The following is a 21,678-nucleotide window of genomic DNA, read 5'->3' on the forward strand; positions in this document are numbered from 1 at the left end:
GTCCACAGGCTTCCAGCTCTTTACCTCCTCTTCAGCCCCTCTTTGTAATTCAGTGGAGCCAGGATACTTACACTTCTAAACTGGAGCTTAAGAAACAAAATTGCCTCACTTGTGTAGGTTTGTAAAGCTTGGAAAAGCCCTTCACTTTTACTATAATAGCTAATTATTACTGGATTCTAACTAATAACATTCCTAAGTACTTTGCTTTTTTTTTTTTTTCCCTCATTTAAATCCTATTTTATAAACAACCTGCTCAAGGCTACATAGTTTCAGGACATCTCATAGGATATCAGTTGTGTTATTTTGACTACAAGTTAAAAAAATATGTGTCTCAAATCATCTTAAATAATACATCTAATTTTTACATAACAGTACATGATAAAATGTTCAGGATTGACCAGATTGTCAGAGTGGAGTCCTGGTTGATGACTTCTCTTGGCTTTCTCCTCAGAGCTGCGAGATGGTTGCTTCACAAGAGAGCATCTAAAGGCCCAGGGGAAGGGATGTTCCCTTCATGCGTTTCTTTTTATGTGCTCAGAACGTCATTACTGAGCAGCTCCCCAGCATACTTGTCTTGCTCCATTTACCAGAACTGAGTTACTTGACTGCTAGCAAACCAGCTGCTTGAAGTGATGTGAGCGCTGGGTGGGCTGACCCAATAGCAAAGCAGTGCCTCACTGTTTTCCTGGTACCGAGGAATCAGTTTTCTTGGCAAGGAAGATGGAGGAACTGGCTGTTGTTAAGCAACCAGTAATCTGGGGCCTGGAGAGATGGCTCAGCGGTTAAGAGCACTGACTGCCGTTCCAGAAGTCCTGAGTTCAGTTCTCAGCAACCACATGGCAGCTCACAACCATCTGTAATGAGATCCGATGCCTTCTTCTAGGGTGTCCAAAGACAATGAACTTACATAAAGCAAACAAACAAACAAAAACCCAGTATCTGCATTTGAGCGCTTCTAATTTCATGGTAGCCATTTCCAGATGAACTAACTGAGTTCCTGACTTACTTGAAGTTGTAGTGTTGTGGAAAGTGGATAATTATGAGTTTCCATACCAAACAAGGCTTTCTGATCTAGTCCCTACACTTGCTGATTTACCGATGTGGTTCCTGTTTGTTTGTTTCAGGTGCTTGAAGTTTTTGGGCAGCCGGCATCCGACCCTCGTGCTTCCTTTGGTGCCAGAGCTCTTGAGCACTCACCCATTTTTTGATACTGCTGAACCAGACATGGACGATCCAGCTTGTATCCTCTGTGCTTAGTTCAGATGGGTGCTGCTGTCTTAACAAAGAACAGGATTCTTCAGTGGTCTGAATTTTACTTAAAGTGTTTCCTTTTAGTGCTGTCGTATGTCAGAAGGACTCTGGTGCCTGTTGCCAGCTTACATTGTTTTTATAGTAATTCATCTTTGCTGTTTAATAGCAACAGATATTACTACCTTTTCACACATTGCACATATTCATTATATATTTTGTACAATTTATTATGACTTGCCACACAACCTTGGGAGAGGAAGGAGAGAGGAAGAGTTTTTTGTTTTGTTTTGTTTTTTTTTAAGACAAAATTGAGTTTTAAGTAACTCGAAAAAAATCAGATGATATGCCGTCCACCTGTGGGCTGCTGCAGAAGTTTGAGGCAAGCCTGGCCTATATCTAAGATACATTGGGAAACTGTTTTTTGTTTGTTTAGTTTTTAAGGTTGGGGTAGGGGAAGAGGCTGCAAATGTAGCTTGGTAGAGGGCATGGATGGGCTTGAATAATATAGGCAAGGCTCTTCCTCCTCCACCACCACAACAAAGAAAGAAGCAAAAGCTCAAATAGATCTGCCTTGAACGCTTGAAATGTCTGATTTTAAAGCTTATATGCGTTCCTATGTCTTAGACCATGCTTACTCAGACCTGCAGCCTGAGGGAGGTGATACCCAGGGGTAGTGCGTGCTCACTACTTCTAGTTAAACTTCAGTGGGTTTGGTTTTCTCATGAAGCATGACATGGGACTGGATTGTTTTCCAGCAGTGGAACTACACTCACACCAGTACATCCTAATGCTCCCTAGGTTCCTCTTGCTCCATATGTAGAATCAGATGCAGCATGAGTTTTAGAGATCACTATTCAAACATAGTCAGCCAAACACATGAATCCAAGGAGACCATTGCATTCTCCCTTAGTCCTGTTGGCCCTCACAGTGTGTTGGGTTTGTTTATTAGTTTAGGCATGATGATATTATGTAGCCCATGTTGAGCCTGACTTCCTGATATTCCTGAGTGCTATTACCTGAGGTTGCTGGCATGCCCCAGTGGTTCCGAGGACTGCACCCAGGGTTGCTTACATGTCAGGCAGCTGCTCAACAACTGGGTTCCAGCCCTGATTTTGTGATTATTGGCAAATTGTGATTCTTTAATGGGAACTTTGGAAACAGGAAGCGAAATGACAGGTTATATAGGTAAACCTTAATCTTTTATGTTCTAAGTCCACTTAACTCTCTTACGTATCAGACATTGCAGTTTTAGTTCTTATCTTCAATGCTGCTAAGACCTGTCCTACAATGCCAGCACTCTTCTCAGACCACACCCTCAGGCACTATGCCTACCTCAGAGACAGCCTTTCTCATCTTGTTCCTGCCTTGAGGGTATGTTGAAAGAAGTTTGGTTTGTTGAGTTTTGGTGCCCTGTGGTTATTAAATAGTACTGTGCAGACTATCTAGTCTATGGTAATCTGTCTATCCACCCATTCTTTTTTATCTTGGGCTTTGTTATTCTGTACTTCAAACATTGTTATTTTGACAAAATAGGCTGGCCTTGAACTTGCAGTAGTGCTGCTGTGCTTGACTTCCTATGCTCCAGCTTCTGTGGTCAGGTTCTCCCCCCCATGTTCCTCATTCCCTCCCTTCCTCCCTCTCTCCTTTCTCTTCTTCACCTCTCTCTTTCTCTTTGTGCTGAATCAATCAAGGACATCTGCCTATCAGTTTGTACTAATGTGTCTGATTCTTAGTTATAGAATGTTAAACAATAGATTACATTTTAGACTAAAGGTAAACTTGGGATATTTATTTCTTTACACTTACTTAGTTTGTGTATATGTGTGTAGGGGGATATGCATGTGTTGTAACATGCATGTGGATGGAGGTCAGCTAGTGGGAGTCAGTTTTCTCTCTTCCATGTGATTGTGTCTGTGCATGTGGGTACATGATGCCAAGGCACATGCATATGTGCAGGTCAGAAGACATGTTTTGGGAGTTGCCTCTCTCCCACCATGTAGGTCTCAGAGACAAATTCAAGTCCTCAGGCTCGATGGTGAACTTCTTTACTTGCTGAGCCATATCACTGGCCCTCCATCTCTTTCTTAGTAACTTCTTCTAAAAATTAAAACAGGAATTATAATTTCCCTCATATAAAACATTTTATAGCATGCTTCCTAAACTTATTTGGGAATAAATTTATCACTCGCTTGTTAAATAAAACACAAGACTTAAAAATAAATGTAACACACAGATAATTTAGTTCTATTCTATGCTCAGTAACAGAAATATAATATATTCTCTTTTTTTCCTACCATGTTATTGGGTGGGTCATGCTAGCATTCTCATTTATATTTGTGTCTGCCTTCCTAGCCTTTTTCCTTGTGTTCCTCCCCTCCTGCCCATTTCTCATTTCTCTCTCTCTCTCTCTCTCTCTCTCTCTCTCTCTCTCTCTCTCTCTCTCTGTGTGTGTGTGTGTGTGTGTGTATGTGTGTGAGAGAGAGGGAGAAAGAGAGCATAAATTGAGCCACAGTTTTTGCTGATACTATTGTTCCACTATTTTCTTAGTTACCAGGGAGAAAACTGGTGTCCTCCACTGTCCCCTCTAACATCAGCCCTCATGAAGATCCTTCTCAGCAGTTCCTGCAGCAGAGCCTTGAAAGGGTGTATAGTGTTCAGCACCTGGACTCTCAGGGGGCCCAGGAGCTGCTGGAGCTCACCATCAGGTAAGCGGTTGTTGTCTGCTTCCTCTAAGAGCTAGCGTTCTCTCATGCCCGGCCTGACAGCTTTGAATTCCTCTCATTTCTGATTGTTGGCCTTGAGATTGTAGTAGGTTATTATTTCTTAATGATGTTTGCATTCATGAGTCAAAGAGTTGTGCAAATAGAAATAGTTACAAAGAACACACACCTTTAGTCCCAGCATTTGGGAGGCAGAGGCAGGTGGATTGCTGAATTCAAGGCCATTCTGGTTTACAGATTACGTTCCAGGACAGACAAGGCTACATGGAGAACCCTGTCTCAGGAGAAAAACAAGCAGACCAGAAAGAAAGAGTTAGAAAGACACTTTGATCCTTTCTTTCTTGTGTATTAGTTAGACGAGTGACAGACGCACAGAGGAACAATGGTTTAATAAGACAACAGGTTCACCCTCCCTTAGCCTTATAGGACTGAGGTCATCATAGGTCCATGCTCACTTTTCCTAGGTCTGTCTTCTGTCTGTGTCAGTGTTTTCTCTGCGTGGCAATCCCACTATCTCTATTTCTAGTCTATTTTTACCTGTGGAAGAAGAAAAGGCCTTCATTCTGCATCTCTTACTTTGAAAGACAGGTCCCAAGAGGTTATCTTCCAGTTTTCCATAGTGTTGACTGGAAGCAGTCATATGATTCTGTCTCTCATTAGGGAACCTGGGTCAGTGATCTGTATTCCAGGTGACTAGTATCTGTGTAATGGTGGCTCTATTATGAAGATGCTCTGCTGGACAACATGGTCTATATAATGGAAAATAGTGTCCTGCCAACCTTTTCCAGCAAGTTTGCTGACACTTTTGTGCACCGTGGACCAGCCGTAGTTCTGGGCACCAGGGTTCTACTGCTCTTGGTAGCTATGTGAAGTGGGCTTCAGCTCTGTTTTTCTTTTCTCCTTCTTCATAATAGTGTGCAGTTTTGGAGGCCACTAAATGAGGCTTCTGGCCCCAAGCCCAGGAAAATAAGCTTTGATTCCTGATTCATTCCCATCTAATTAAGCATTTAGGGCTTGTCCGTGACAGTTTATTGTGTTGGCACTAAAGCAAATGCAGACTACATAAAAATAAGCCAACTTGTTTTAGCTTCTTTAGCTGTGGTACTGTTAGTAGGCCTCAGTAAACACCTGATGGGTTGCGTTGTCTTCATGAGCTGGTGGGTTTTTTTTTATATATATTTTATTTTATATGTTTCTCTCTCTCTCTCTCTCTCTCTCTCTCTCTCTGTGTGTGTGTGTGTGTGTGTGTGTGTGTATGAGTGTGCGCGTCTGTGTGCGCTATATCCCCCATGTGGAAATAAAAGCACACGCCTTTAATCCCAGCGCTTGGGAGGCAGAGGCAGGCGAATTTCTGAGTTCCAGGTCAGCCTGGTCTACAAAATGAGTTCCAGGACAGCCAGGGCTATACAGAGAAACCCTGTCTCGAAAAACCAAAAAAAAAAAAAAAAAAAGTTCCAGGACAGCCAGGGCTATACAGAGAAACCCTGTCTCGAAAAACCAAAAAAAAAAAAAAAAAAAGCATAACATGCAGGAATTGGTTCTTTCTTTCTACTCTTTGGGTCCTGGGGATTGAACTCAAGTCATCTGGCAGTTGTTCTTATAGGCTTTGATCTGGCAAGACCCTGTTCTAATGCCCTGGGCCTTGTGTTTCTGGCTTGCGTACATTTACAGGAGAGTAATCTAGACAGTGGGGAAACACAGGATGGGAAGCAGTGGAGCAATAGCTACCAAGGGCCCACTCTCTTTATCAGCACTGCGAGACGTGTCAGGACCAGGATGCGAATGTAGCTTGACTGACTCTGAAGTTCCTATTGTGGGATATGCAGTAGTGTCATGTAGAGATTAGAGCAGATGATCCTGTGGTTTGGCCTGATGGAGATTGCACAGTTGGCATAGTGCTTGCAATAGGACCTGAACTCAATGCCCAGAATCATATAACAAGGCTGGGTGTTGCCTGTAAGCCCAGTGTGGATGAGGTGGACACAGTCAGATCCATAGGTCTTGTGGGTCAGCCAGTCTTACCTTCCTGAGCTCTGGACCGAAGGCAGACTGTCTCAACAGCTGGATGGAGCTGCAGATGGCTGACACCATGGTGGTCCTCTGACCAGTATGCGTGTGCATATACACAAACACGTGTGTGTACATGAAAAAAAATGATGATCCCTAAATTCCTTCAAAAATTACTTTTTTTTTAAGACAGAGTTTCTCTACATACTTCTGACTGTCCTTTGTAGATCAGGCTGGCTTTGAACTCACAGAGATCTACCTGCCTCTGCATCCCAAGTTCTGGAATTAAAAGTATACACCACCACACTCAGCTTCAAACTTTACCATTTTTATAGTTGTTAAAAGGTTAGTTGGAGCTTTATGTACACCCAGGGCCACACATTGGTTGCTAATAATGTGAAACAAGCTTACTCTCATAGGTACTGCCTTTCATTGTCACCCCAGCAACATTAAGACTTTATCAGACTCACATCTTGGAAATTCTGACATAATTCAGTAAGAGCTCAGGGAAATTTTATTTTATTTTATTTTAAGATTTATTTATGTATATGAGTACACTGTCTCTGTCTTCAGACACACCAGAAGAGGCATCAGATCTCATTACAGATGGTTATGATTCACCATGTGGTTGCTGGGAATTGAACTCAGGATCTCTGGAAGAGCAGTCAGTGCTCTTGACCACTATGCCATCTCTCCAGCCCCCTATTTTATTTTATCTTTACATAGTTACTTTGCCTTCACCACTGTGTCTGGGAGACCTTATTCAGAAATGCTTGCTACAAACAATAATTGTGACACCTTAAGCAAGAATGAGGGTTTGGCTAAGTGGTTCTCAACCTGTGGGTCATGACCCCTTTAGGGTCAAATGACCCTTTCACAGGGGGTTACCTAAGACTGTTGGGAAACACAGATATTTACATTGTGATTCACAACAGTAGGAAAATTACAGTTAGGAAGTAGCAATAGCAATGAAAATAATTTTATGTATTGAAGGGCCAAAGCTTTAGGAGGGCTGAGAGCCACTGCTCTAAGTGGTGAAGGAAGAATGAGAAGTTAGCCAAGTGAAGGAGGAGAAGAGCTCATCATAGACTAGGGATAGCAGAGAAGACTAAGGCTTAGTCCCTCCAGCCTCCTGCTGGGCTAATGTTTGTCTCCAGTTAAAGCATCTAGCACGATGAGATGCGAAGCCCAACGGAGTGGCTCCGATCCCAGAGACCACCGTCTAACTTTGATGTTTAGAGTGTAGAAGAGGTTGGAAGGAAAGTGGAGCCACGAGTATCTGGACATCCAGGGTATTTTGTTCTTGAGACAAGGTTTGTTATGTAGCTTGGCTATTCTGGAACTTGCTGTGTAGACTAGAAGTCAGCCTGCCTCTGCCTTCTAAGTGCTGGGATTTAAAATGTCCTTGCAGGCCTGGCTCCTTTTGTTGTTGTTGTTGTTTTGTTTTGTTTTGTTTTTTAACTATTTTTAATAGTGATTTTAAAGATTAACAAATCTAGGGCAGGCAAGATGGCTCATCAAGTAAAGGTGCTTGTTGCCAGACCTGACAGTCTAAGGTCCATCCCTAGAACCCACATGGTCGGGGGAGCACAGACTTGTCCTCTGACCTCCACATGTGTGTCTGTTCCCACATTTGGGTTGTGGCCCATGCCAACAGGGGCGCACAAAAGCCAGATAATGAGTAAGTGTAAACCAATTAAAAATTCACAAATTTGGACTATTTTATAAATCATGTTTTTTTTCTTTTTAAAAATCACAATATATTTGTACTTTCTTTTGTTTTTGTTTTTTTTTTTTTTTTTTCGTTTTTCAGTTTGAGACAAGTTTCATGTGGCTAAAAATGGTCTCAAACTTTATATGGAAGGAGGCTGCACCCAAATCCTGGTCCTCCTGCCTCTGTCTCCCAACTGTACACACCACACTAGCTTGCTTGCTTGATCTGTTTGTTGGTTTGTTTGTGACAGTGTTTCTCTGTGTAATCCTGGCTCATCTGCCATAGCTTGGTAGACCAGGCTAGACTCAAACTCAGAGACCCACCTGCCTCTGACTCCTGAGTTCTGGGATTAAAGGGTTTAAGCCTGGCTGAGCTTTAATATTTAAAAATGCTGTTTATTAGCTTTACGGACCAAGGATCATAGGTGTGTGTTTCTGAGTGAGGTGTTTTTGCCCTGCCAAATCACATTGTAGAAATATAGTTCAATATAGCTGTTTTTTAGTTTGGTTTGCTTCATTAATACTTTATATATTTCACAAATAAAAAAATAAAATAAATGGGGAATTATATGATAATGAATAAGGAAAGGGGTTTTATAGTCAGACAGTCCTGGGTTTGTGACCTGGTTTTGCCATTTTTTTAATTCTGTGATCTTGGGCAAACCAGTTAATGTTGGTCTTTGGTTTCATGCTCCGTGAGGCAGATTAACTACAATTCATGTTGTAAAGATTAAATGAATTCAAGTAAGGAAATACCTAGCAATACAGCTGCACACAGAAGGTGCTCTTTGTACCTTTTAAAATGGCTCACAATCTTAAAATGTGTGTCTAGACCAACACTTCCTGACATAAAGAGGGGCATAAGGACATGCTGGAACATAGAGGACTTTGCCCATGGCTAGCAGTTTCAATGTTTGCCTGTCAGTACTTGAGGTTTCTCACAACTAATTGGATAGGGTATAGCCTGTTCTGTGAATCTGAGAACCCTTGCTACACTCCCGGGGCCGTGGACTAACATGAGACCTGGAGGCACTCAGTGCGTGATCAGCTTGGCAGTGTTCTTTTAATAGTAACAGAGGGCAGAATCTTGCTGACAGTATTGCTTCAGAAGTAGAATGGGTCTGAACTTTTTTTGGAAGAAGTGAATGGCAAAGACTAGCTGGCCACCAAAATTGTAGTTTATAGACATGGATAACCCTTTCTTTCTATGTGATTGGGCTCCTCAGGACAGAACAGACCACTCAAACACATGAGACGATACTATGCATAGACATCCATGTCTTCGATCACTGGCTATATTTGCTCTGGGCTTGGTTGTGGGCACCTCCTTCCTACCAGCAGGGTGTCTAAGGGGCAGCATTATCTCACTAAGGATGGTCTTTAGTAGTTGAATCCATTTGCCTGCAAATTTCATGATGTCATTGTTTTTAACAGCTGAGTAATACTTCATTGTGTAAATATACTACATTTTCTTTATTCATTCTTTGGTTGAGGGACATCTGGGTCATTTGCACTTTCTGGCTACTATGAGTAAAGCGCAATAAACATGGCTGAGCAAGTGCCTTTGTAATAGGATGAAGCGTTCCTTGGGGTATACAAAGAGTAATATAACTGGGTCTTGAGGTAAATTGATTCCTAATTTTCTAATGTACTGCCATATTGGTTTCCATAGTAGCTGAGAGATATGTGGCCTGATTTCATCATAGCACCCCAGCACTGGTGTGTCATCTGTTACTTGGACCAGTTTCTAGCTGTAAAATGGTTAAACAATTGTGACTTGACCTTCACATAATTTGTGGCTTTATCCTTCTGCTCTATCTGACCTAAGTTGGTTTTCTTTTGTGTGTGTTTGTTTTCTGGTTTTGTTTTTACTGTAGAGATCTGCAAAGACTTGGAGAGCTTCAGTCTGAATTGGCAGGGGTAGCTGACTTCTCTGCCACCTATCTTCAGTGTCAACTGCTCCTCATTAAGGTTTGTTTGCATCCAGCGTGTTTATGAGTTTTTGATGCTAAGAATGAACTTGAATTGATCCAGCAGTGTTTGAGACCCTAAGTAGAAAGACTTACTGTTCTGTGAAACCATCCAACAATGGGAAAATCACAGGTCTACAGTATGTTGTATTCTATTTAAATAAATGTTAAGTCATATAGTATCTTGGGCTTTCTCTTGCTGGGATGAAACACCCTGACCAAAACCAACTTAGAGAGGAAAGGGTTTGTTTGGCTTACACTTCCATATCTCTGCTCATCACTGAAGGAAGTCAGGACAGGTACTTGGAGACAGGAGCAGATGCAGAGGCGTGGAGGAATGTTGCAAGGATACTAGGGATCTTTAAGTGTTCCATGTAATGGGGTCGACCATAGATTTGCATAAGCTTTTATACTATTTTCTTAAGTTGCTGATTCTGTTTGTCCAAGTTGAAAGGTTAACTCTTTGCTCTTAAAAGGACCAACTGCATCGCTTCTCGGCCTTTTGGCTAAGATCAAGTGTAAAAGGACCAACTGCCCAGACTTATGTTGGTTCAGACCTATAATCTACCTGTTCAAGGAACAGAAGCAGCTGGATTGTAAAATTCATGGCCAGCCTAGGCAATTTAGTGAAACTGCCTTCAAACTGAAAACAGCTGGTGCTGTAGCTGAGTGTAGACCATTTCCCTGGCATGTGTGAGGACCTGGGTTTAATTCCCAGGTGGGCACAGGAAAGCTCAAGTGGGAATAAAGGGCTTACTGAAAGAGAAAAATGACGTCCACTTTTCTTAGGAGCAAGTATCAGAAGGGAATGAGAAGATATTGCTCAACTATGCTGATTACTTATTCAGTCTGGAACCTGAGCCAGGAATCTGTTTATAATAAGGAACAGCTAAATAAATTGTGGCATCTGCTTAACCCTTAGGCCTATGGTGGTAATAGTCTGTGTGGAGAATCACACCACAATGTAACAAAATGCTTACAGTGTAATATTATGTACTCCAAAAAAAGAGATACAAACAGAGCCGGGCGTGGTGGCGCGCGCCTTTAATCCCAGCACTCGGGAGGCAGAGGCAGGTGGATTTCTGAGTTCGAGGCCAACCAGGTCTACAGAGTGAGTTCCAGGACAGCCAGGGCTATACAGAGAAACCCTGTCTCGAAAAAAAAAAAAAAAAAAAAAAGAGAGAGAGAGAGAGAGAGAGAGATACAAACACATTCTACTCCAACAGCAACCTGTATAAAAGCTTTATATGAGAAGTAGTTAGAAGTATGTATATAACAGTTTTCTGTTATGCCTAGTTTTGAACCTACTGCTGTTTCGTGTGATGCTGCAGATACGTGTGGCTACTGAGCACCTGAAGTGTTACTAACCCAAGCTGGGATGTGCTGTAGTGCAAAGTGTCCACTGGGTTTCTTAGACTTATTTATGAGAATAAACCTGCCTTGGAGCAGGATAAGGTAGAAAAGACCAACTATTAGGTACTGGTTTATTGATATATTTAGTGACTTGCTTAAAGCACTGCTTGTACTGCCTATTTGCTAAGCATAACTTCACTTGCTACTTAGAACAGAGTGACCTGGAGAAATAGCTGAAACAATTGGTTGTTGCCCTTAACCTGATGGCTGCCACTTACGCTTTCTGTAAAATCTTGCTTGCCTGCCCAGCTTGGAGTTTTTAAGAGAATAAAATGAAAATACCAACTGGGCTTGGCATCGAGGCCACTCAGGACCTATCAGCTTCAGCCCACTGATAACTCTCCCCTCTTCTGCTCTCACCAGTGTCAGAGTGCCTATTCATGAGATTCGTACAAGAGTCTTCCTAGTAATTTAAAACATACTGGCCCAGCACTTGTTCTTCCAGAGAACGCAAGTTCAATTCCCAGCGCCCACAAGGTGGCTCACAACCATTTGCAACTCCAGTTCCAGGAGACCAATTGCTCTCTTCTGCCCTTCCAGGCGTGTGTGGTCCACAGACCTAAAAACAACAAGACAAACAGACAGAACCTGTCACGTTTGTCAAACTGTTATTATGCTGAATTCAATAGAGTAGAATATTCAGTAGAATAGATTAGATCATCAGGCATGATTATGCTTATAATCATGATTATGAGTAATCCTAGCACTCGAGAGGCTGAGACATGAGAATCCTAAGTTTGAGGCCAACCTGGGCTACATACTATATAAGAATACCCTTTCTGAAGAAATGAGCAGGAAAACAAAAGAAAAAGAAGACGTTCCCTGAGAATACTGTTCCACAGCAGAAGTGAATGAAGCTGGGTCACAGATATGAATGCATAGGTGAACAGAGGGGTCACAAGTAAAATCTGTGGCTGTTAGTGATAGTGACTGCAGGGAAATTGAGAAAAGGAGAATGTGGGAGAGCCTCCTGACTTGTAGTTGGGTGAGTGATAGGGTACATGGCAGGACACTGGACACAGGGCAGAGCCTCCACTGTGAATAGACAGCTCAGGCTGCTCAGGTTAGTGCAGTGGCCTGTGAACAGGTCCAGGGCTGGCCTGCCTGCTGACTCCTGTTTCCAGACAGTCATCTATCTGAGCGTCAGCTGCCCTTCTACTTCTCCCTTAGGTGAGGCTTTACTTGCTTAAAACAGGAAGAGTGATGGAGAGGAAGCCCTGAGTGTGGTACATTTTTAAAGCAAAGCAAAAACACAAATTTCAATGCTGTATCAGTTTTCTCAGTTCTGTGATGGCTACACTTGTCTCTTATTTGTCTGAGTAGGCCTTGCAGGAGAAGCTGTGGAATGTGGCTGCCCCCTTGTACCTAAAGCAGAGTGATTTGGCCTCCGCAGCAGCAAAACAGGTGAGACTCCTCAGACAGGTCATAGGTCTTCCTATGGCCTGTCTCCTGCCTTCTGAGATTTCAGGCTCTTAGTTAGAACTAGGCCTGTGTGACTGCAAGCTCTGGGCCATCTCCACCTGACGAGGTGATAAATTGACCAGGCTATTTGAGTCTCTTGGAGTTTCCTCCTCTATAAAATGTGGCAGTTGAACTGCATGATTTCTGAGATTCTGTTGTGTTCTACATATTGCCAGTTTGTTGGCCAGTGTTGTGGCTGGTCATAGTGCTTACTGTGTAGGCCTGATAACCCGAATTCAGTTCCTGGAATTTACATAAAGTACCCACACTCTCACATATCACATACATACACAAACACACACAATTTTTATTATACTATTTATATTAATATTTGTTTCAGATAGATTAAAACATAATACAGTTGTGAATCTTTCATCTAAAAGTACATATAAATTGATTTTTGAGGTTAGTATTTTTATTAATTCTTTGATAATTTCATACAATGGGTTTTTTGGTTTGTTTGTTTGGGGTTTTTTTATTTGTTTTGTTTTATGAGACAAAATTCAATGTAGTCATGCATGGCTGTCCCGGAACTCCCTCTGTAGACCAGGCTGGCCTCAAACGCACAGAGCTCCTCCTGCCTCTGCCTTCTGAGTGCTGGGATTAAAGGCGTGTGCTCCCCCCAGCCAGCTCATACAGTGTATTCTTACATTCACTTTTCCTAAATCTACCCCTATCTACCAATTTTGTGTATATGTGTGTGTTTTATGATCTGTGAGCCTAGTTCATGCTACCTACATGGGTGTAGTCCACCCACTGGAGTGTGTTAGCCTACCAGAAGCCTTACTCGTAAAGAAAACTGACTCTCTTTGCTTAGAAGCCATCAGCTGTCCATAGCTCCTCAGTTGAGGACAGAAAGCCCTTTCCTTCCAGGATATTTTACTGATTGTTAATTGTCTTTTCCTTATAGATCATGGAAGAAACCTACAAAATGGAGTTTATGTACAGTGGTGTGGAAAACAAGCAGGTTGTGATCATACACCACATGAGGTTGCAGGCCAAAGCTCTGCAGCTCATAGTAACTGCACGAACTACTCGAGGGTGAGACATGGAGCTGGGCGAGTGGGTGGCATTCTCCTGAGGACACAGGCAGACAGGGTCACAGCTCTCCCTATGGCTAACGACAAGTAAGATTTAGGGAGGTCAAAGTTCGTGCTTGGGTCAGATGAGATCCCGCTCTTGGTCCCTGTCCCTTAGAGAGAGCGCTGCCTTTGCTTCTTAAGAGCTCAGTTTTACAGTGTAACGAAGTCACTCCACTCTCACCGAAGCTCAGGTTTCTGGGACTTCTTGTCCTCACTCCTTAGTTTAGAGTCACAAGGTTTTTACACTTTGCTTTTTCCCTACAGAGTTGACCCCTTATTTGGAATGTGTGAAAAGTTTTTACAAGAAGTGGATTGTTTTCAGAGGTGAGGATTTTGTAACTCTTATGATTTTTTGTTTGTTTGTTTTTTGTTTTTTTCGAGACAGGGTTTCTCTGTGGAGCCCTGGCTGTACTGGAACTCACTTTGTAGACCAGGCTGGCCTAGAACTCAGAAATCCACCTGCCTCTGCCTCCCAGGTGCTGGGATTAAAGGCATGTGCTTTTGATTTTTTTTTTTTTTTTAAGATGTATAAACTGTTCTGAATCTAGAGCTTCAGAAGCAAACATCCAAGTAAATAATAAAACATCAGGAACCATTTGAATTCTGTACTTAGCTCCAAAAAAAAAAAAGAAAAGAAAAGAAAAAAATTGTTCTCAATATTCTTACGTTTTTTCTTAAAAAAAAGATCTTGCTATGTTACCCAAACTGGCCTTGACATATTGATCCTCCTGCCTCAGCTTTCTGAACGATAGGATTACAGGTATACAAGTATGCCTGGCTTTGTTCTTTGACTTTTTGAGACAGGGTCTCAAGTAGTCTAGGCAAGCCTTGAACTTGCTGTATTGCTAAAGCTGGCCTTGAACTTCAGATCCTCCTACTTAACTTCCCAAGTGCTAGGATTATTGGTGCGTACTACCATATCTAGCTCTTCTTTAATTTTGTAGGTAAGTAATAACAAGCCAGGTATGGTGACACATTTTTAATATCGGCACTTTGGAGACAGAGGCAGGGGTATCTCTGTAAATTTGAGGCCAGCCTAGTCTACTACCAGGCTAGCCATTGCTATATAGTGAGATTCTGGGGTGGGGGTGTGGGGGAGCAGAGAGAGAAATAAAGAAGAACAAATAAGTAGAGATTGGAGAGGTGACTGGGCAGCTAAGAGCACTTGCCGTTCTTTTAGTGAGACCGAGTGGTTCCTAGCACCCATACTGGGTGCTTCACTGTCATCTCTAACTCCAGTTTCAGGAATTTGATGCCCTCTTCTGGAAGCTGCCAGCACCTGCACTAATGTGCACATACCCACACACAGAAACGTGCACACACAATCAGAATATTTATACATCTTTTTAAATAATAATAAGCAGATAGAATAAGCATGTCTCAAGCCAGGCATCAAAGAGCATGCCTGTAATCCCCACTAAATCCAGATGCTGAGGCAGAAGATTCACTTGAGCCTGTTCCTTTAAGACCAGCTTGGGCAAAGTAGTGAAACTGTGTGTGTGTGTGTGTGTGTGTGTGTGTGTGTGTGTGTGTGTGTGTGTGTGTGTAAGTGTATGGAAGCCAGATGACTTCCTCAATTGCTGGTCACCTTTTTCCTGTGACAGTGTCATACTGAACCTGGAAGTCATTGATTGTCTAGGCCAGCTTGCCAGTAAGCTCCTGTCTTGACTTACCCAGCATGTAGGTGTGAGCTGTTGCTCCCAACTTTTTTATTTGGGTTCTAGAGGGCAGAACTCAGGCTCTCGTGCAGTTTAAATATTTCCTCAGGGGCTGGTGAGATGGCTCAGTGGGTAAGAGCACCCAACTGCTCTTCCGAAGGTCTGGAGTTCAAATCCCAGCAACCACATGGTGGCTCATAACCATCTGTAACAAGATCTGACTCCCTCTTCTGGAGTGTCTGAAGACAGCTACAGTGTACTTACATATAATAAATAAATAAATCTAAATATTTCTTCAGATCTTTGTGTAGTGGCCCACACCTTTAATCCCAGCATTCAGGAGGCAGAGGCGGATGCTCTCAGAATTCAAGGCAACCAGATCTACAGAACAAGTGCCAGGACAGCCAAGGATACAGAGAAACTGTCTCTAAACCCACCCCACCCCCACCCCCACCCCCAAAGAGCTTCCTTAGAGTATCATATGAGATACATTGTTTCAAATGGAGGCACTAGAAGAGCAGAGGGCTTGGGAAGTAGTGAGACCAAACTTGTTTTGTGTTGACAGTTATTTTCATGGCAGGGAGCATAGTGGCAGGCATCACTGATGCAGTACCTGAGGTCTCACGTCTCGGGAAAGACCACAGAGAGAGAGAACCTAAAATTGTCATGAGTCTTTTTAAACTTCAAAGCCCTGCCCCAGGGTCACACCTCCTCCAAACAAAGCCATACCTAATTCTTCCCTAGCAATTTCACCCACTAGAGGCCTAATATTCAAACATATGAGCCGAAGGGGGGCATTCTCCTTTAGCCTGCCACGGCAGTACATGGCTCTAAACATGTATGCTCATCTCGGTCATCATTGCTCTGGCTTTCACAAAGATGACCAAACCAGACTTTAAAAGATTTATTTACTTTATGTGTATAAGTCACTGTGTCGGTATAACACATGGGTCACCAAGATGGCCAGAAGAGGGTGCTAGAGCCCCTGGAACAGGAGTTACAGGCAGTTATGAGCTGCCTGATACTGGTGCTGGTAACTGAACCTAGGTCCCCTTAAAGAGCAGCCAGTGCCTTTAAACACTCAGCCATTGACTTAGTTGGGGTTGTATTGCTGTGAAGAGACTCTATGACCATGGCAGCTCTTATTATATATTTAATTTGGGACTGGCTTACAGTTTCAGGGGTTTAGTTCAGTATTGTCATGGCAGGAAGCATGGCAGCATGCAGGCAGACATTGTGCTGGAAAAGGAGCTGAGAGTTCTGCATCTTGATCTTCAGGCAGTAGAAGGGACTGTGAGCCACACTGGACATAGCTTGAGCACAGGAGACCTTGAAGCCCACCCCACGGTGACACACTTCCTATGTGCCAAGCATTCACATGCGAGTCTGCAGGGGTGCTCCTATTCAAGCCACCACAGCCATCTCTCCACCCCCAAAGCTGGGGCTTTATGGCTTCTCGTTCTTTAAGGCTCTGAAGGGCTGATTGTTTTCTGAGTCTGCACCCCTCAGTGTCTCTCTTCACCTCAGAGATAGTCAGGGATGGAGTGATCTTGCAGATGGCCTGGGTTTTGTTGTCAGTACTCACATCACAGCTGCTTGGAACTAGTTCCAGGGGATTTGAAGCCCTTTTTCGGCCCCCACCTTACGTAAAACACTCAGACATATGCCTGACAATCATTGTTACTCATTAAAGAGTCTCTTCTGTTTGTTTGTTCTAGGCCAACCTAGAACTTACAGTAATTCTCCTGCTTCCATCTCCTATTTCTGAGAATCTCCTAATTCTGAGATTACAGGCACAAGGCACCACACCCAGTGAAACAGGCTCTTAAAACAAAAAACTAGTTTCCTGAGTGTGTGTGTGTGTGTGTGTATGTGTGTACATGTGTGTGCATGTGAGCACACATGCACATGTTTGTGTGTGCCAGAAGTTGATGTAGTAGTATTTTCATCTTTCCACCTTACTTACTGAAACAGGTGCTCACTACCCTGGACTTTGCCAGTGAGTCCCAGGGATCTTCTTATCTCTGCCCCCCACCCCCACCCCACCCTCAGGGCTGGGATGTGGGCTCATGCTGCTGCTCCTGGCTCTTGTCAGAGTCTGGGGGTTAGATTCAGGTCTTCATGCCTCCAGGCACAGGACTTATTAACGAAGCTATCTGTCTAGCCCAGCAGTGTGGTTCTTCTGCTGATCATGTGGCTATGGCATACTGAACTGTGTCCCTGTCGATGTCAGGCATGACCTTCAAAGTCTCCCCATGTCAGTACTCTTCCTGCTTCAGGGCTTGGCCTGAGTATGGGCTTAGCCCGTGCTGAGTGCATGGACGGTCAGTTGCTTTGTGTTCATGCAGGTGTTTCATTGCGGATTTGCCCCACCTTCAAGATAGCTTTGTGGACAAACTCCTTGATCTTATGCCCCGACTCATGACATCTAAACCTGTAGAAGTGATCAAAATTCTGCAGACAATGCTGCGGCAGAGCACCTTCCTACATCTTCCGCTTCCAGAGCAGGTCAGAGTCCGTGCTGCCCCTCTGCAAAATATGTCCTGATTCTTTTCTTTCTTTTTTTCTTTTGTTTTTTTTTTTTTTTTGTTTTTTTTTTTTTTTTTTTTAGAGACAGGGTTTCTCTGTATAGCCCTGGCTGTCCTGGAACTCACTTTGTAGACTAGGCTGGCCTCGAACTCAGAAATCTGCCTGCCTCTGCCTCCCAAGTGCTGGGATTAAAGGCGTGCACCACCATGCCCGGCTTCTTTTTTTTTTTTAAGATTTATTTATTTATTTTATGTATATGGGTACACTGTAGCTGTACAGATGGTTGTGAGCCTTCATGTGGTTGTTGGGAATTGAATTTTAGGGCCTCTGCTCACTCCAGTGGGCCCCACCCGCTCAGTCCCTGCTCCTTCTGGCCCAAAGATTTATTTACTATCACTGTAGCCATCTTCAGACACTCCAGAAAAGGGTGTCATCTCATTACAGGTGGTTGTGAGCCACCATGTGGTTGCTGGGATTTGAACTCAGAACCTTCAGAAGAGCAGTCAGTGCTCTTATCTGCTGAGCCATCTCTCCAGCCCCTGTCCAGATTCTTAAAACCATTTACTTTAGTGAGCTTCTTTGATTAGGGTAGCAAGTGAGCTAGGTCTTCCTCTGATTGTTTTTAATTACATGTATTAATTGGGGGGGGGGGGCGCAGCACATGTGAGGTTCCCTGACCCCTAGGGATCAAACTCTGGTTATCAGGGACCTTTGCCACTGAGCTCGCTCACCAGCCTAAGAATCAGCATATTTTCTTGTTGCTTTCAGATCCACAAAGCCTCAGCCACCATTATTGAGCCAGCAGGAGAGTCAGACAACCCTTTGCGGTTTACATCTGGGTTGGTGGTAGCCTTGGATGTGGATGCAACCCTGGAACATGTGCAAGACCCCCAGAACACTGTCAAGGTCCAGGTGTGTGAGGGTTGGGCTCCAGTAAGGTTTTCACACTGACATTGTATAAAATTCCGTAAGTATCCAGTAATTCTTTCCTAAGAGACAGGTCCCTCTCTGTTTGTATAATGTAGACTTTAGATCTAATCCTTTTTACACACACACACAAATTGAATTCATCAAAATGTAATAAACAAGTTCTATTGGTTAAACAGGTGGCAAACAAAATTCATAGATGGACAGAAATGGTTATTAGGATAATGATTATTAGGATGCATTTTTTTCCAAAATTAGATAGATAATAAGCTACCCTCACATGAGAGATTTGGTGCAGACTGCAAGTGAGCCCTGCGATTCCAGCCACCCTTCTCTTTCCTTCCATCCATTCATGCATTGTGTGCTTTCTTTAGTGTACACACTAAATGCTGGAGCTGTGGGGAGGCGGTTGTCAGTGAAGGTCAGTGCTTGGACACACAGTTAGGCACACTATGGAAGGTCAAAGACAGAGAGGCTCTGTGGAGGTCCCAGCATGTGGTACAGCCTGAAACAATGTACAAGAGCAAAAAGGAATGGCGGAAGGAGGTACTTTGAGGACTTTGAGGAGGTAGGAATGAGGAAAGGATTGTGAGCCTGGCAGGACAAGTAATCAGATGGGAGATGATACCTGCAGCAGGCAGGCTTCCGGGAGGAGAGGGTAAGAGCAACTTAGCCACCTGATGTCATTGTCCTGGACGCTTCTAGCCTCCCTACAATCTTGGCTAGACCTAGAGTGTTTTCACCCTCTGAGACTTAGTGCTGAATAAACTCACCTTTCCTTGTTCTTTCTGAACTGTGGCTGGCGGTTCAGCTTAGCTGTAATGGCTCAAATCTCTCCACACTAACTGATTTATTTCTCTCTTGGCCTCTGACTGAATTGCTCTGCTTGTCCTCAAACTCTAGCACTCTGTTCTAATCTTCTGGCTCCTCCTCTGTCTCTGACTTCCTGTCTTCACCTGTGTCTAGCTTGTTCTCTCTTTGCAGCCGTCTCTGTAAACTGTTCTGGTAAATCTGCCTCTTTGCTCTCTCCCTCTGCACTGCTCCCTCTTGTGTTGCCTCTGTTTTCTCTCTGTTCTCCTGAGAGTTGAGCACATCCTAGCCTGTCACATCATTCTCTGATTTGTCACTTTGTCTGCCCCTCAATCAGATAACACTTTCAAACATGGTGCTTCCCTTCTACAAACTAACTTTACCTTCATTGCTTGGGATTCAATGTGTTTACTAAGGGCACGTCTATATTCCAGCAAGAGGGATTAAAGGTATGTGCTAAGGGTTGAGCCACACCACAATTAGAAACAAGTAATTTCAATAGTTAACACAATCTCAGGTTCACAGTGTGATCAAATATCCTGTAACGGGTGTGGCTACATCACAGATCACACCGACAGAACTTCTGAGCGAGTAGAAAGCTGTAACTGCAGTGCTTCTTTGTGTTTTAAGGTTAGCCACCCTTGCTGTACTTGTAGTTACTTAGAAACTGATGACCAGTCCTCATCCAGCCTATACCAGTTAAGTCAGAATCCTGAGTCTAAGCTCAGAGGTCTTAGTCTGATGGAGACTTGTTTTGTTGCATAAACAATCGCAGGTGGATTTACAGGTCATCTGCTAAACTATCCTGAGCAGAATTCACTGTAAAACATCTCTGCTGCCTTCCAGGCAAACACTTGCCTGCATGGGATGTTATGGGGATGCTTTCTGCCCTGTCATGAGACATCTGTAGCAGTTTTAAAGTCCAGCTTCCTTACTCGAAATACCAGCCAGAGGTGAGACCTGCAACTGTCAGCATGACTTCACGGAGGCTTTATTCTCCCTTAAAATTATGGTGGTTTAGTTTTTTGTTTTGTGCTTTTGCGTTTTTTTAGTTTTGTTTTAGTTTTTGGTGGTTTCAGACAGAGGCTTTCTCTATAGCCCTGACTGCCCTGGAATTTTCTATGTAGATCAGCCTGACCGGCCTCAAACTCACAAAAGTCTGCCTGCTTCTGCCTCCCAGGGGGTGGGATTAAAGACATTGCCACTGTGCCCAACCGCGTGGTCCATTTTAATGCAGCTTCACTGAGAAAGTTTAGGGGCTCTGCTGTTCTGTCCCTCTCCTCCTCTCCTTATGTACCCTCTCCTTACCTTTTAGTACAGGGTAGTATAGACCAGGCTGGCTCCACCTTGCTATTTGAACTTCCAATCTTACCAATTCCACCCCCCAAGTGCTAGGACTGCAAGCGGGGTGCTTTTGAGGCTTTCCACAGTTAGCCCCATTCTTTGCACCACTCCTATCAACCACTTACCAGGAATCTAAGAAATAGTAACTAGACACTGTTTCTGTTAGTGTTGTGCTACCCCCAACTCCCCTTTATTTTCAGATTTTTGAGATGGGTTTTTCTGTATAGCCCTGACTAACCTGGACCTCTCTCTTTAAGCCAGGCTGGCCTTTAACTCAGAGCTCACCTGCCTCTGCCTCTCAAATGCTGGGATTAAAGGTGTTTCTCCTTTAAGAAGCAGTTTTTATATAATGGCTACAGTCATCTTCCTGCTAATGATTTTGGGGTCACAGTAGATGTTATCAGTCTTCTTAGCCCATCTATCTTCCATTGCCCCGTTTCTGTCATATTGTAGGTCTTGTATCCAGATGGCCAGGCTCAGATGATCCACCCCAAGCCAGCAGACTTCCGGAATCCTGGCCCAGGGCGGCACCGTCTCCTCACTCAGGTGTACCTCTCCCACACTGCCTGGACAGGTAAGAGTCTGTGGGCTGGAAAGGCAGGAAATTAGTCCCTGCTGATCTCGGTACCTTCCCGTTGTGATTCGCTCATTTGTTTGTTTGTTTGTGTGAGATAAGATGTCTCTATGCACGCCTTTAGTCCCAGCACTTGGGAGGCAGAGGCAGGTGGATTTCTGAGTTCGAGGCCAGCCTGGTCTACAAAGTGAGTTCCAGGACAGCCAGGGCTACACAGAG

General features: G+C 43.6%; 1 protein-coding gene across 1 annotated transcript in view; it reads left to right on the plus strand.

The window, feature by feature from the left end:
* Ints4 (integrator complex subunit 4) overlaps positions 1-21,678 on the plus strand; it is a 62,773-nt gene that overhangs the window by 37,574 nt on the left and 3,521 nt on the right. Inside the window, exons 12-21 of the mRNA XM_021195227.2 lie at positions 1,125-1,240; positions 2,489-2,622; positions 3,799-3,956; positions 9,569-9,662; positions 12,398-12,478; positions 13,446-13,576; positions 13,882-13,941; positions 17,624-17,783; positions 18,573-18,716; positions 21,339-21,459. Coding sequence (XP_021050886.1) covers positions 1,125-1,240; positions 2,489-2,622; positions 3,799-3,956; positions 9,569-9,662; positions 12,398-12,478; positions 13,446-13,576; positions 13,882-13,941; positions 17,624-17,783; positions 18,573-18,716; positions 21,339-21,459 — 1,199 coding nt within the window. The remainder of the gene's footprint in view (positions 1-1,124; positions 1,241-2,488; positions 2,623-3,798; positions 3,957-9,568; positions 9,663-12,397; positions 12,479-13,445; positions 13,577-13,881; positions 13,942-17,623; positions 17,784-18,572; positions 18,717-21,338; positions 21,460-21,678) is intronic.

This window comes from Mus pahari, chromosome 1 (assembly GCF_900095145.1).
Source record: "Mus pahari chromosome 1, PAHARI_EIJ_v1.1, whole genome shotgun sequence".
Classification (NCBI taxonomy): Eukaryota; Metazoa; Chordata; class Mammalia; order Rodentia; family Muridae; genus Mus; species Mus pahari.